Source organism: Micropterus dolomieu, linkage group LG01, assembly GCF_021292245.1.
Source record: "Micropterus dolomieu isolate WLL.071019.BEF.003 ecotype Adirondacks linkage group LG01, ASM2129224v1, whole genome shotgun sequence".
NCBI classification, from domain to species: domain Eukaryota; kingdom Metazoa; phylum Chordata; class Actinopteri; order Centrarchiformes; family Centrarchidae; genus Micropterus; species Micropterus dolomieu.
The window spans coordinates 51,738,244-51,754,907 of record NC_060150.1 but is presented as its reverse complement, the minus strand read 5'-3'; the positions used below and the strand labels follow the sequence as shown (position 1 = coordinate 51,754,907).

At 41.8% G+C, this 16,664-nt stretch overlaps 2 protein-coding genes across 5 annotated transcripts in view; both read left to right on the top strand.

Moving 5' to 3' along the window:
• The window catches only part of LOC123969246 (zinc finger protein 239-like), a 32,480-nt gene extending 28,539 nt beyond the window's left edge, over positions 1-3,941 (top strand). The window contains exons 1-2 of one of the 2 annotated variants that reach the window (XM_046046463.1): positions 1,790-2,065; positions 2,238-3,941. In XM_046046463.1, coding sequence (XP_045902419.1) covers positions 2,023-2,065; positions 2,238-3,361 — 1,167 coding nt within the window. In that variant the 5' untranslated portion in view covers positions 1,790-2,022 and the 3' untranslated portion in view covers positions 3,362-3,941. Of the gene's footprint in view, positions 1-1,789; positions 2,066-2,237 lie in introns of those variants that run through there. The other variant, XM_046046456.1, reaches the window with a different exon arrangement.
• LOC123969209 (zinc finger protein 2 homolog) overlaps positions 1-16,664 on the top strand; it is a 118,983-nt gene that overhangs the window by 96,429 nt on the left and 5,890 nt on the right. The window lies entirely within an intron of this gene.

Here is a 16,664-nt window from a genome sequence, read left to right as displayed (position 1 = left end):
CAGCTGATTTCTGACTCACAGTGTCAGGAACAATTCCTGTGCAATAACCCAGTAACTCTGTCTCTAATCAGCCACCTGTTTACTGGTTTCCACTTATTATTTATTTATTCACCATTCTCTATTTCAGTGCTGTTCATACTATGTCATATTGTATATACTATATACCAATACACCTACCTCAGGTCATAAGGTCATAGGTCTTATTTATTTTTTCCAGCATCCTTTGCACTATGCTCCATCACACTGTGTACATGTGTACATGTATGTGTATGTGTACCTGTATATCATATCCACCATCAACATGTACATAATGAGAATAATAGTTTAGTCTTGCATCCTTTGCACTCTGATTACTGCACTATTTGTCAATATGTCTATATTGTTTTGTTCATAGTGTGTATATTAGTGTTGTCTATACTGTAGTTTGTCTGATTTTATTTTATTATTATTGTGTTATGGTATTTTTGTATGAGTAAGCACAGCGTGAGCAATGTACAATCCTGAGTTAAATTCCTCGTATGTGTACACATACCTGGCAATAAAGCTGATTCTGATGAATATGATGTTTACCCAGAAGACATAACTTCACCAAATCAGCAATTTCACAGTTAACAGATTCCACATTCCAAAATAAGACCATACTTTCAGATAAAGAGACCGAGATATTATGAGACTCCCATATTAATACAAAACTGTGACCAAAAGGCATATGAAAAAGTACACTTGTAAACTAAATGAAAAACGACTCTGTCTCTCATTCACAGAAAGAACATAAAGGGGAGACATCAGGTCTAAATCTTCATTCATCTTCATTTTGTTGATGAAAAAAAACGATTAAATTCTCAGCCAATCAAATCTGTGCATACCGATGCTTGCGAGTCGAGTCCGCGAGATTCACCAGAGACGTTTTGGAAACACACCCGAATTGAGGAGACGAAAGATAAAAGAGATTTCACATGACTTTTAATCAAGAATGTACAGATTTTTACATGTACATTCCTCCCACGGGCAGTTCAAAACCAGAATATCTCCATATATATATATATATATAATAGATCTCCAATATGCTAGCTGGAGCTCACGTTTCTCACTGAACAACAGAAAGTAGGAAAGTGGTAGCTCTGTAAGAGGAAATGAAAGAGAAGAGGAGGCATTACAGCTGTTCATTTGTGTGTTTATTATAAAATTGGTTAAGACTACACTTCATCACTTCAAGCTACACTTTTTATTAAATTTTTTCTAAAAATTAGGCACTTTAATTTAGTTTACTTAAATTTAGAATTTATTATTAATAATTATAATATTAATAATAGTTATTATTTATTATCCTTCCAGTTTGATGTGAAAACTGAAATATTATTTGATTTGACAGTCCGTTGTTGACTAAAAACATGTGTTGATACAACTATAGGTTATAGTACTGAATGATAACGCAAGTTCGTCGTTTTGATGTTCCGGACCTTTGCTTCAGGAAATTTTCTCTAACTAGACCTCTTTGAAATCTAATTGAATACCCCTGGCCTATATCAACGTAGCTTTAATGAGGGAAAAAACCCGAGTAGATATGCTGTTAACTACTTTGGAAAACAAACTGAGACCGAGATATTTCAACTCTCTTTGGTTGGACAAACTGCTTATGTGTACCCAGGTCCCCTTTATCACTAAACAGTTCAGAAATAAACACAATAGACCAGTCCTTGAAAAATATGGTCTTATTTCTACATTTGTCATCAGTTGAAAGCGGAACGAAAAGCTTCCGCACTTCCGCTGTCGGAACTAAACTGTGACATCCAACAGGAAGTAAACAATACTAGCGCCAGCGTTAGCCGTATTTAATGAATTAGCTGGACGTTACTGTTGTCGTAGCTCCGCTAATTATTTCATTTGTAAATAAGCAACAATGTCTTCAGTTGAGAGTTTGTCAACGAGCGACTAACTGCTGCTGCTGCTGCAGAAATATTCAGAGTTTTTAAAAACACTATCGTCGAGTACGAGGAAGAGATCGTTCGTCAGCGCAGACTGATGGATATCGTTTGGAAACCCAAAATACAGTTATACAGGATAGGTGAGTAAAACTTCATTATATAAGTAACACAAAACAGAGGACATATATTTATATAAAATCGTAACTGTTTAATATACTGTATACTGGGACTCATTTCCTCACGTCTCTGCATTCTTTCTTTGCCATCACAGTAGTAACGTTAGCCTGTTCCTTTTGTTCTCTGTCCCCCCAGAGCTCCCACAGCAACATGTCTGTAAGGAGGAGGAGGAGGAGGTTCTGGCTGACCAGCAGCTCTGTATTCAGGAGAGGATCCCCGGTCTGGACCAGGAGGACCCACAGCCTCCACAGGTTAAAGAGGAACAGGAGGAACTCTGTACCAGTCAGGAGGGAGAGCAGCTTGTAGTAAAGCAGGAGACTGACACCTTTATGTTGACTCCTACTTATGAGGAAAGTGACCACAGTGAAGCAGAACTGAAAAGTGACCACCAGCCTCACACGGGTAAAAACTCTTTCACATGTGACACATGTGGAAAAGGTTTTCAGTACAAATCAGTATTTCAAGAACACCTGAGAATTCACACAGGTGAGAAGCCGTATTCTTGCAAAACATGTGGGAAAGAATTCAGAACTAGCAGTTTATTGAAAGGCCACACAAGAACCCACACAGGTGAGAAGCCGTATTCTTGCAATACATGTGGGAAATCTTTTAGCCGAAGGGGTGGCTTGATAGTCCATTTCAGAACCCATACAGGTGAGAAGCCATACTTATGCAAGACCTGTGGGAAAAGATTCAGTGACACTTCAGCATTTAAACAACATAAGAGAATCCACACAGGTGAGAAGATGTATTGTTGTGAAACATGTGGGAAAGACTTCAGAACTAGTGATCACTTGCAACTCCATATAAGAACCCACACAGGTGAAAAGCCGTACTTGTGCAAGACATGCGGGAAAAGATTCAGTGACCCTTCAGCTTTGAAAAGACATAAGAGAATCCACACAGGTGAGAAGGCGTATTCTTGTGAAACATGTGGAGGTTCTTTTAGCCAGAGGGATTACTTGAAACTCCACATGAGAACCCACACAGGTGAGAAGCCGTACCTTTGCAAGGCCTGCGGGAAAAGATTCAGTGACACTTCAACATTTAAAAGACATAAGAGAATCCACACAGGTGAGAAGGCGTATTCTTGTGAAACATGTGGAGGTTCTTTTAGCCAGAGGGGTTACTTGAAACTCCACATGAGAACCCACACAGGTGAGAAGCCGTATTTTTGTGAAACATGTGGGAAGGTTTTTACATTTTGTGGTCAATTGAAAACCCACATAAAAAGAGAACACACAGGTGAGAAGCTGTAGCTTTGCACAAAGAAAAGATGTGTTGATGCATCTATTTGACACTGCACAGAAGGCAGACAAGAACTCAAAAGAAGTGAAGAGCTGCATAAGTGCAGAACTTGTGCTAAAAGTTTTGAAAACACCTGAGGATCAATATACAGAGGAGAAAAACACTTTTGCAATAGCTGGATCTCTCAATGAATTTAAAATGTTTTCTATAATATGAGGTGTCAAAAGTGTACCTTCATATGACTGTATTATATTTCTGTTAGTAACAGTATTTCTTTGAAACAATTGTAATCTCTAAAATGGAGACACCTATTTAGTTTCACACTGAGTGCACTGTAGTGGCAGTTAAATTAATGGATTGATCATGATTGTTGTTGGTTTTGCTAAATGTCTTTTTATGAAGTATCTATCAATCATTTTTAGCTTAAATTTAAAAGGGCTTTAATTCATCTACATCAAGTAGTATTTTTTTGGTTCTATATGAAGCTAACACATCTTTGAAAGAAGTCAGGTTGAACATTTAAGCGTTTTTGACATCTGTGATGGAAATGGTAAATGTCTTTGTGAAAGAAATAAAGAAAATGGGAAAGTTTTAGTTGTCTTTGTGATATTTATTAAAATACTGTAGAGTAAATTAGTTGTTTCAGCTGAAAGTGCCACTGTAGCTCGTTGTACAGAGCAGACGTCCACTTATTAAAATGTCAGTGGTTCGATCCCCGCCTCCCCCGGTCTGTAAGTTGGAAGTGTCGTTGGGCAAGGTACAGAACCCCAAATAGCTCCTGATGGCTGTGTCAGTCTCACAGTGTTGGTCAGTGTCTGAATAGCTGAATGTGACGAAGACTTTTCTTTTTTCTATCCTGTCCCACCCAGCAGCCTGTTATTGGATTGGTATGGCTTTGATCACTGTATTATAGTATTTGACAGAACACTAGAGTTGAAAAAAAGTCCAAATCCCTTTAGACCTCCACTCCTCTATAGATTTTCTATTAAGCAGTATGTATGTTATTCCACACTGGTGTGTTATGTGGTGTGAAGTTGTCTTTATATTAGGGCTGGGCATGTCAATGCGTTAACGCATTAATTAATTAACGCCGACAACTATTTTATCGCAATTTATTATTATTTTGAAAGTCTGTTGCTCACTGGGTCTGAATACACATACAGTCAAACCATGGGTCACAATGGGGGTGGATGTTGATCAGCCTGCAAGTCACCTACCCAAAGAAGCAGTGGAGAGAGGCTTCGGCAGACAACGCTGGATGCAGCGTGTGGGAGAAGACTATCCATCATCAACCACTTATCCTGCGTACAGGGGGGGCTGGAGCCAATCCCAGCTGACATCGGGCAAAAGGCGGGGTACACCCTGGACAGGTCGCCAGTCCATCGCAGGCGTGTGGGAGAAGTAGCCTAGTTAAACAAAAGCAATCGATCAAATACCATAGCGAAGTGGATAGCTACATGCTGCATGCTGATTAGTATTGGAGAAAATGTTGGTCTTGGGAACGTTTATAAAATCACAATGTAGTTGCTCTGTCCAGTGGGGTAGCTCTTCAGAAGTTTTTGAGCATTAAACATTTAATAATTTCCTGGATTCTGGAGACATTTTCTGCACCAATTTATGGTGGAAATGTCTTTATTTTTATAAAGGGAAGGACAAAATTTAGGTGGTAGGTGACAATTCAGAATATAAAAATATAATAGAATGTAATACAGTAATCAGTAGATTATTCTTTCTTTTTTTTTACCTTAAGTTACTTTTTTTTAAATATAGAGATTTATTCTATATTTACACTGCATTGCAGGCTGATTGTGCAAACAATCCTTTTTCATAGTATTTTTATTTGTTAATTAACATTCCTTGGTACAAGCTATTTTTCAAAACATTTTTAACAAATGCTTTCAAGTGGTGGCTACATGTCCCCAGTGTAAACGACCCTCCCTACAGGTTGAGCTACTCCATGCTTACCACTTCACCGCTACTCTCCTGCTCTTTCTGTCCCTGGGCCCTGTCACTTTGTCACTCTGTTTAGCAGTCACCCGCCTCCTCCTTTGCCTGGCAGTGGCCACAGCTCTCCTTTACTCCTTCAATTGCCTGTACTATGCCGGGTAGGCTACTGCAGTTGATGTTGAAGCTACTGCAGCCCGGGTAGCAAACATATTGGATATTTTCTCGCATTTGGTGAATTTTTTTTTCAAAAGAAGAACACAAGAAACAGCTTGAGCAGAGCGGGAGGGAGTGGGGGCTAGTAAGAGATGTGATTGGGCCAGCCCAATGTCAGTATAGGCCTATGCTTTATGGGCCGATCATTTTTAAAAATCAGTTAGGCCTATATAAACAGCCAAAATAATTTATGTTAAACCGACCCTAAAGGTGCGTTCCCACCGAAAGCAAATCTAGCGTTCTGGGCGGCTTGCTTACATACAAAGTCAATGCAAAGACGCAAATTCCTGCGAATTCGCTCAGGGCGACGTGAATGAGGCGCAATTTTTCAACTTGGGGGAGAAATTCACTTGCCCTGTATGGGGTGTGGATTGTGCCACGGATAACCTACCAAAGGAGACCGTCGTGTGACAGCTACTTGTGGATAGGCTACTCAATTTCTTTCACTCAAACTACTTTTTCTTCTTTCTTTTTTTTGCCGGTTGCCAAACTAGCCAAGAGGTGCATTACCACCACCAACTGGACTGGAGTGTGGAACCAGAGATTGTTTTCCCTACAACGAGTATAGGCCTACATGTTCCAGCCTTTTTGTCATCAAAAGTGTTGCTGTAAAAATACTTGAAAGCACAAGAATAAATTTTACACAAAAATATAAAAGGAGGGTAATCTTTTAAGCAATATAATTATATGGATATAATATTTATCCAAGATATTAATCAACTTAATTATGTAAGTTATGTCAGCTGAGAGATTTGTACTTTAAAAAATATCAGTACTTTAGCTTCGTTAGTATGTCTTTGTCTAAATTTTTAAAAGGTTCTTTTGTAAATCAAACCAAAAGGAAGCGTGAAAAATACCTAGAAATATGTTCAATATATTCCCCTCTCAATCCCAAAACATTTACGGTTGTAAAATAAAAAGGAACTTTAAACGGGTTTGACCAGTGTTTAATGTATTCCTTGAGGCAAAATAGTTTCATCCAGTTTTAACCTCTCTCCTATAAAGTAAAATAATCCTCAAATTTCTACAAAAGGCTCATCAGGCTACAAAAGGAGTGAACATTGGCCTTCTCATTGTTACAGAGGAAGTTGGAAGCAAGCAAGAGTTGCTAGCAAAAGGAATTATGAATGTCGCTGTTGCCCTGGAGAAACACATCATCATGTACAACCTCAAAAATTTTGCTAATACCTTTGAAATAGCATAGACTATCCCAAATAAGTATACATTTGCTTATACAAAACCTTTTCATCAGGAGCAGCAATTGTTCAGCCAAAGTTCATGGACACCGAAACCAGATACTTCAAGGAAAGTGTAGAGACAACTTGGCCAAGTTAATGGCAGCTATCACTTGGTATCGTTGGTCTGCTTTGAACTTGTTTATACACTAACACTACATCAAAATTACAATTGTGGTGTATAACATATGTGCATTTGACCATTACAGTTTAACATAATGCTCTGTAGCTGGGGACAGTGAACCCTTATGGGGACAGTGAACCCTTAAGGGGAAGTAATGATTGATGGGTGTACAAAGAGTGAACCCTCCTATAGAACTTGACCACTGACTCAGAGCTGGAGAGAGGCACAGTGAACCCTTAAGGGGAAGTAATGATTGATGGGTGTGCAAAGAGTGAACCCTTCTATGAAATTTGACCTCTGACCCAGTGGTAGGGGGAGTAGAGGTTAGTGTGTATGAAGGGACTGTGCCCTTATATGGTTTTTAGCAGAGACCTAAACATGTCCTATATAAGCTGTGTTCAATGTACAGAGAGACAGAGTGGTCATCGGGCTGGGTCACTCTCCAAGCTGCTGCAGAGCTTGTAATTGATGCTGAATTCCTTGATGTAATAAACTTTTATGATCAAGAACAGTGTCAAGCGGATTTCTTCTCAACACATCACGCAGCATTATCGTTCGGACACCACACAATTACAAAATAAATGTGTTATCTGTTACAGCTAGGCCTACTGGAAAAATATGTAAATAAATCACAATTGCTTATTAAAATATTTTTGATTACATTGGGGGTTACATCTGAATATTTTTTGTAAAAAGCTCAGCTATATGTTGAATAAATACACGCAAAGCAAGTTAACAATTGAAGGATGGGAGGCTTGAACTTCAAGTTCAAGTTGTCTATGATATCTGTAATGCAAAAATGTGACGTCGGTGCTGGAAGACAAACCTTCCATGCACTCGCCGCCAAGTCGCCACCGGTCTCCTGTCTGCAGTCCCAATCACTCCCATTTATAAATCTACCTGGTCAGGCGGCGACAGCAGTGTAGACTGCTCCTTATCCTTCTCCTGGTAATCCTTGCAGAATCAGACAGAAATATCACCACAATTCCACACAAATGTTCACTTCAGCACCTCTGATAAAGAGGGGGACAGAGACAGCAAGACAGAGTGACAGGTGTCAGTGCCGCGGTCAGGTGTGTCATGATATTAGGTGCGATGAGATGACTTTCGCCGACTTGACAGTCTACCGTGAGCTGCAGGTGACTGCAGGGGCAGGGTATAAAAACGGCGTCAAGTCGGACACTTTCTACCTGCGTGAACTTTCTGCGAGCTGAGATCAATGATTGATCTCGGGCCTTTGCAAAGAAAAATGCCGCGAGACCAGGCAAAAGTGTGGTTCCAACTTGGTGCAGCCGGAGAAAAGCAACTGCGGCCGCCGGATTCGGCGCCTGCAGCCGCCTTGCTCCCGCGAGGTTTTAATGTTATGTGACATGGTGACGTTTTGCAGCGCCGGCGGACACGAGGGCTGCATCCGAAAAGTCAAAATAAAATCTCCTTTCAAAACCACCTTTGCTTGACCTCGATGGAAAACGTCATGAGGTCAAGGAAAGATGTGAAGGAGAATCCGTAAGGACTTAGGAAAAGAGGACGACGGGTCTAAGAGAATCCGACTGCTCTTTTCTAGGCGACGTAATTATGTGACGGCGGATGTTACTGACGTTACCTGCCGTGATGAAACTACAATGTTCTGAAGATGGACTATAAAAAACGCATCTTTGACACTGCGCCCCGTGTTGTTGTAATGCAGGCCATCTAAAGGTGGACAACACGGTAGAAAATATTACTTCATAACCAAGATAGCAAAAAGGCAGAAAGTGTTGGCTACCAGTCACTAAATAATGGACGAGGTTGTCACATTGAGAATGCTTGCTCACACTCACCCTCCTGCTCACCCATATGCGTATTTATCAACATGAATCCCAATTGTATGTAAATACAGTGTTTCCCACAGAATGATAGCGTAACTGTGCCGAGAGAGAGAGAGAGAGAGAGAGGGAGCGAGAGAGAGAGCGAGAGGGAGAGAGAGAGAGAGAGAGAGAGAGAGCGACAGGGCGAGAGGAGATGCTGAGAGAATATATGCGCTGTGCGGCGCTCTTATCAAATACGATTTTACCCATTTTAAATAGTAACAAAATCAATCGAAAGTAACAAATAAATCAGTGTGTGGGAAACGCCTACTGTAGAGGTTATCCAGCTTGATCTTTGCCTTTATTCAGGCGAGGGTGTCAGCATCTGTGACTGAAGTAAAATTAATTTGCTGAAGGCTGCAGTACATAAGGCTACACACTGCAACAATATCCTCACTTTGATCACGTTACAAGACAGCTTGCATGGGTCTCAGTTATTGTTGACAGTTTAAGATATATGCATATTAGAGTTATGGCATAAGAGAGAAGGCTTAATAGCCAATGGTATCTTACATGGTGATCAACCTCCTTTATCCGTCATGGTTGGTTTATTTATTTAATTGTAGAAAACACTTAATGGCTTATTTCAACAACCCGAAACATAAAACTGTGTTGAAACAGTATTAGATTGCAAAAAAGCCAAAAGAAAACAAACCAAAAGAAAGAAGGTAATCGTGAGTCTTATTAAAGTATCATAATGTGCGTCTGTATTGTAGGATCTTGCTAAATGTGGTTGATGCATTTTATCGTTTGAGTTTGAGAACGTGCGCCACTTTAAATGTTGCTGCCGCAAGGAATTGTGGGATGGCACTCTTTTTTTTCTCTCTCTTTATTAGTCTAGCAGTATTAATATAACAGGGATACATACAGTCTATGCATACAACACATAAAAGATACAAAGGTAGCCTACATATAGCTGGGGGGGCTACAAAAAAAGAGAAATATAAAAAACAAAAAAGGACAAGAATATCATAGAAAGACCCTCAAACGTGTACAGATATTAAGTACCTTCAGAGCCTTTTTGTTGGAAGAGAAACCAATTGTTCTAAAATAAAGTTCAATTTCCTTCTTAAAGACTATAAACAGGGTTTTTTGTCTGTAAATTTGCTTTTATGTATATGAAATTTTGCCAGAAACAAAACTAAATTTGTTATAAAATGATGGTCGCAGTGCGGCTTTTCATTACTGGAAACCCCAAAAACAACATTCTGCCAAAACAAGCTGAAACCTGGACATATATAGCCTAATCATTAATAAATGTAAATACATCCTTCCAAAAATTGTTTTACAAAAGTACAGTAAAGAACAGATGTAATATCGTTTCTATATGAGTCTCACAAAAAGTACATTTAGGATCGATGTCCTTTTTAAACCTAATCATGTAATTCTTTGTTCGTGGGGTACACTCTATGAACAATCTTAAAGGATACTTCCGTAGTCTTGTTAATAAATAATAATGGGGCAACATCCAAATGTTTCCCCAGCACAGATCATTGACAAACTGATTCCAATAATACATGACATATGGAATAGAGACTATGTTTTATTGGAACAAGGCACGATAGCTCTGTTACGTGGACGGGAAGAGAAGCAGACTTTTCCTACTGGATAGTCACCAGGATCAAATGCAGATACAACCTATGTCTATGAGCATTCCTGAACAATACTAGTACACCTGAAGGAATGGCATCCAGAACCAGAGCAAAGTCTCTGGGTGTTACAGGGATCCCATATAGATGTAAAAATTCCTGATAAGAAGAAAACCCTGCTCATTTAGAAGCTGACATATCAGTAAAATGTTATTCCTGAACCAATATTCCAAGAAGAAGGACTTGTTTTTATACAGAATGTCACGATTGTTCCAGATATAATATCTGTGCGGAGAGAAATTATATTTGTAAATTAAGGCCCATGACAAAAAGGCCTGCCGGTGAGAAGCAGAGAGCTTAACAGGTACTTTGTCAATATCATAATTACAAACCAGCACAAAGTTAAGGCCACCAAACACAGAGAATACATGATTGGGGATAAAGTTCCACATCGAGTCCGGATTCTTTACAAATTGTTTAATCCAGTTAATCTTAAAGCTCTTATTTAACGTGGAAAAGTCCAGAAAATTTAGCCCACCATACTCATAGGTATTCATAATAACACTCATCTTAATATAATGAATACGGTTTTTCCACAAAAAAAACAGCATCTTGTCTATTTTCCGGCACACTTTGTCATCAAGATACAGGGACAGAGCAGCATAAGTCTAGATATTCCTTCAGCCTTAGAAATAAGGACTCGACTATTTAGTGATAAATCCCGCTGTAACCATTGATGTAGTTTTGTTTGGATCTTTTAATAATAGGGTTAAAGTTAACTAGGCCTGGATCCCTAGGATTTTTGATCCTTGAGGATGGTTATTCCTAAGTACGTCAGTTCATTTTTTACTGGGATGCCACAATAAGAAGAGGTTAAGCAGTTTAACAGCCATGACTTCGCATTTCTTAATGTTCAGAAATAGACCAGATGCTTTGGAGAATGGCTCATTTACTTTAAGTGAAGCAGAAATCTGTGTATCATCACTGAGAAAAAGCGTAGTATCGTCCGCCAGTTGGTTTATCACCATCTCTTTGCCTGCTATAAGAATACCATCTAGAGAGCTTTCAGTAATGGATTTTGTAAGAAGCTGGGTTACCAACAGGAACAGGTAAGGGGAGATAGGGCATCCTTGTCTAATGCCCCTCCTTAAATCAAATCTTGGAGGAGCCATGTATAAGTTTAATGGAGCTTGTACCGTTTGTATAGAGTGTTTTGATAGCTTTGCAAAAGAAATCGCCAAACCCGAATTTTCTAAGAGACTGAAAAAGGAACTGGTGTTCAACAGTACCAAAGGCCTAGAAATAGGATGAAGCTGTTCTCAAATAAAAAAAACTGAGTAATCCAAAATGTCCAAAACCAATCTAATATTGTTTGAAATATGTCTATGTCTCATAAAACCTGACTGTCTCATCAATAATGAAATCCAGAACCCCCTTAAGTCTCTGCTCATAACAAGGCCAGAATCTTTAATAATTATTAAGGAGAGAAATCAGGTGTGCTAATCAGTCTGCCAGACAGGTGAGTGAGCCAGCCCCATGCTTCCCCACCAGTCACGCCTCCTGCCAACCTGCAAGGGTAGAAACTAGGTAGAGCCACAAGGAAGAGAGAGAGAAAGGCCGAGCGGCAGAAAAACCAAAACACACCAGCCAGCCTCACACACACAAAAACAGAAAGTAACAAAACATAGTCATCCACACACAGACCCTCCCAGCTTAGTCATAGTTGAGACATCTTGACAACACCATCGATAGTTTATGAATAGTGTTGTTAACATAATTAGATTTTTCAAGCGTAAAGGCATTCTCTCCTTTCCTTTCATAAAGCATGGTCCGGTGTACCCTATGCTAAAGGAGATATGAAAGGAAGCACTGAGGCACCTTTCCCCAGCTTTTACAGAATTCGAACAGCTCTTATCATGGCTGCCACTGAAATACTTCTGGTTCACTTCACTCAGTTAGGAACCTTCCTAAGCAAAAAAGACTTTTCGAATGCAGCCAATTTCTAACCAGCATGCCTTCTTTTAAGTCCAGCATGCATCACATTAAGTCAGAGTTGCGCAGCGCTGCATCAATTCAAACGCACCTACTCTCTCACTACTGTGCGCCGAGTGTTATGCGGGATTTAAACCAACCGCAAATTTTCTCCTCGCGAGTACATTCACTGCAAGTGTTCACACACAACGTGAGAAGGCGATTTTAACGCGATAACGTGAATAAACACAATTTGCCATTACTACAACTGTATGAACCCAAAGTAAACATTTTGCTGTGATTAAATAGCAATAAACGGATTAAACTGATGCCGAAATAACTACAACATGATGCAGATTTGTTAAACATGTGAATTTATGATTTGTCAGGTCTGTTAGCAGGACAGCAGGACAACAACTTCTAAAATGTTTGTTTTCTGAATGGAGTTTGGATCGATCAGGGCTATGGGTCACAGTAAAGTACAATGATAGCTGGAATAAAGTTACAGAAACGTTTTCTGAACTCACTAGGTAGTTCAGCCTCCTTGCTTTCTTTTCTCCAAGTAATGTCCAGTTTTATCCGTTTTTTATATAAATATGAAGTCGTAGTCCGACAGAGCTAACAGCACTAACAACAACAGTGGAACCGGCTGTGCACAGAAGCTAGCTGCTGAGAAGCTCCAGTGAAGATAACGTTGTAATCCCAAAAACTAAAGTAAAAAGCTAATTTAATAAAAGCAGTTAACTCCGAGCTCCTCCCGCGAGTAATTGGTGTAGTTGTCAGAGCAGAATCGTTTATTTGTTGCAATGAGATGACTTTCGCCGACTTGACAGTCTACCGTGAGCTGCAGGTGACTGCATGGGCGGGGTATAAAAACGGCGTCAAGTCGGACACTTTCTACCTGCGTGAACTTTCTGGGAGCTGAGATCAATGATTGATCTCGGGCCTTTGCAAAGAAAAATGCCGCGAGACCAGGCAAAAGTGTGGTTCCAACTTGGTGCAGCCGGAGAAAAGCAACTGCGCTGCTCCCAGTTCCTCTCCCCCAAGTTTAGCAGCTCTCAGCCGGCCAGCAGATTTTCAAACCCCCGCTCTGCCTGGCCCTCTCCACACATCGCTCTGAAGCCTCGGTGACGTACGGACAATCTCAACACTGCTAGGCTGTCGCGACTCAGCGTCATGCAACTTCTTTGCTTGAGTTGAAAATATTCAACTCACACGAACTCCATCGTGTGGTCGGCCCCGCCCCCTTTGCGTCGCTTCGTGCTGCCGGACGGGAAATCACGACTCTACACGTCTTTGTATTGACTTTGTATGTAAACTCACTGCCCCAAACGCTCGCTTCGCTTTTGGTCTGAAAGCACCATTAACCCTTTGTGTTAATACATTGGGCCTTTCTCAATCTGTGTTCTTGTCTGTACTTGTGTTCTTGTGAAACGTCATCTTTTGTGGCCCAAGCACTGTCCCAAGCACAAGTTTGCATTTTGGCAAGAACGGTTAGAAATCCCGGAAATGTTCTTGACACACCCATTTTACCGAAGACCCATCGGTTGGTAACTTGTGTGAACTTAAGTAGCAATTAGCTGCACTACCGTAGGCTGCAGTTTCAGGACCGCAATCCTAGGACCGGAACTGCAAATTCAGGACCCTTGTTTACTTTGATACTGCCAGCTAGCTAACTGGCTAGCTACCACCACCACTCCACTAGATGGCACTGTCGCAAAAGAACTAGGGTCCTAGAACTGCGGTCCCAGGATTGCGGGGGTCCTGAAACTGCAGCCTCCAGGTACTGCAGCTTCATACTATTGGTGAACTTGATGGCACAGATATCCCAGCATTCATTTCGGCATTCAAGCGAGGGGCTGAAAGAAGCTGATAGAGAGGCCAACAACAGAACATTTTGTACTATTGTTATTTCATCACTAAATCCACTTCTGAGAAAGTTTGAGGCGAGAAATAAAGTTCCAAGATGGCGCCGCAGACCGGGATCACGCTCCAGAGTGCTTTTTGTGTTTTTGTTAATTAACGCTGTTTTCTGCCGTCCCTCTCTGGTAACTTTTACCAGAGAAGAGCTCTTAAACATTGGACTTTCAACTGCTCTATTCCACCGCTCTTTATTGACCCTGGAACTTTCCCAGAGTTATTAGTTGGAGGAGCGGCAGCTCTGTTTGGGATCCTTTGGAAACAGCACAGGGGAAAACGTGTAGGCGCGCTGGTTAAGCTGAGACAGCGGGGATTTCGCACTGCGCTCCCTTCAATCCACCTGCCGAATGTCCGCTCTCTGGCCAACAAAATGGACGAACTGCTGCTCCTCAACAGAACTAACTCGGACTTCTGCAGATCTGCTGCCCTCAGTTTCACTGAATCCTGGCTCACCGAGCGCATCCCGGACAGCGCACTTCATCTACCGGTATTTAATCTTATCTGCGCAGATCGCGAAAGGGAGCTCACGGAAAAAACACGGGGAGCCGTACTCTGTTTCTATATAAACAAAGGTTGGTGCACAGATGTCACAGTGTTGAAGAAATCATGCAGGCCTCACCTAGAGACATTATTTATAAACTGTAAACCGTTTTATTCAGCGCGGGAGTTTTCCTCGTTTGTTCTGGTCGCTGTTTACATTCCACCTCAGGCCTGTGTTAGTGAGGGGTTACTACACTTGGCCAACCAGATAACTAACGTGGAGAAAAAACATCCAGACTCCCTGCTCATTGTTCTTGGGGACTTTAACAAAGCAAACCTCAGTCATGAACTCCCAAAGTACAGACAGCATATTAATAATGCCCCAACAGGGACACGAACACTCTGGACCACTGCTACACTACATTAAAGGACGCCTATCGCTCTGTTCCCCATGCAGCCTTAGGACTCTCTGATCACTGTCTGGTTCATCTTCTCTCGACACACAGGCAAAAACTCTTCAGTTCTTCAGAACTGAAGAAGTCCTTTGGATGAGGGACGAAACGTCTTCCAGTATCTTCAACCAAGTCCAGTTGCCCTTGATTTTAACCTTCGTTGGATAACTATGACCTGGATGACTGAGAATCTTCATAGACACAGGCAAAAACTGAAATCTGCTAAACCTGTAGTAAAGACTGAAAAGATGGACCAACGAGTCAAAGCTGGAGTTACAGGCCTGCATTGACTGCACTGACTGGAGTGTTTTTGAGGCTGCAGCCACTGACCTGGACGAACTAACTGACACTGTGACATCCTACATCAGTTTTTGTAAGGACATGTGTGTGCCGACTAAAACCTTCCGCACATACAACAACCAAAAACCCTGGTTCACAGCGAAACTCTGGCAGCTTCGCCAGACCAAGGATGAGGCCTTCAGAAGTGGGAACAGAGTCCTGTACAACCAGGCCAGGAACACTCTGACTAAAGAGGTCAAAGCTGCAAAGAGGTGCTATGCTGAAAAGCTACATAACAGCTTTGCAGCCAACGACCCTGCCTCAGTGTGGAGAGGCCTGCTGACATTCACTAACTACAAGAGACCATCCCCCAACACTGCTGGTACTCATCGACTACCAGACGAGCTGAATGGTTTCTGCTGTAGGTTTGAAAAGCCCAGAGTCACACCTCTCCTTCCCCCTCTGCCCTCTCACCTGCACTCAAGATCTGTGAAGAGGACATGAGCCACCTCTTCCAAAGGCAGAAGATCAGGAAGGCTCCTGGACCTGACGGTGTCTCACCATCATGCCTGAAAATCTGTGCAGACCAGCTGGCCCCCATCTTCACTCTGATCTTCAACAAATCACTGGAGCTGTGTGAAGTTCCCTCTTGCTTCGAACGCTCCACAGTTATCCCGGTCCCAAAAAAACCTAAATGACTACAGGTCTGTCGCCCTGACATCTGTAGTCATGAAGTCCTTTGAAAGACTGGTGTTGGCCCACCTGAAGGACATTACAGGCCCCCTGTTTGACCCCCTGCAGTTTGCCTACAGGGCTAACAGGTCTGTGGATGATGCTGTGAACTTGGGTCTGCATTACATCCTGCAACACCTCGACTCTCCAGGGACATATGCAAGGATCCTGTTTGTGGACCTCAGCTCGGTGTTGAACACCATCATCCCGGACATCCTCAGCACCAAACTCACCCAGCTCACTGTGCCAGCCTCCTCCTGACTGACAGGAGTCAGCAGGTGAGGCTGGGAAACATCACATCCAGCACCCGTACTATCAGCACTGGCGCCCCCCAGGGGTGTGTGCTCTCCCCACTGCTCTTCTCCCTCTACACCAACGACTGCACCTCAAGAGACCCATCTGTCAAACTCCTGAAGTTCGCTGATGACACAACGGTCATCGGCCTCATCCGGGACGGTGACGAGTCGGCCTACAGACGGGAGGTTGATCAGCTGGCTCTCTGGTGCGGCCAGAACAACCTGGAGC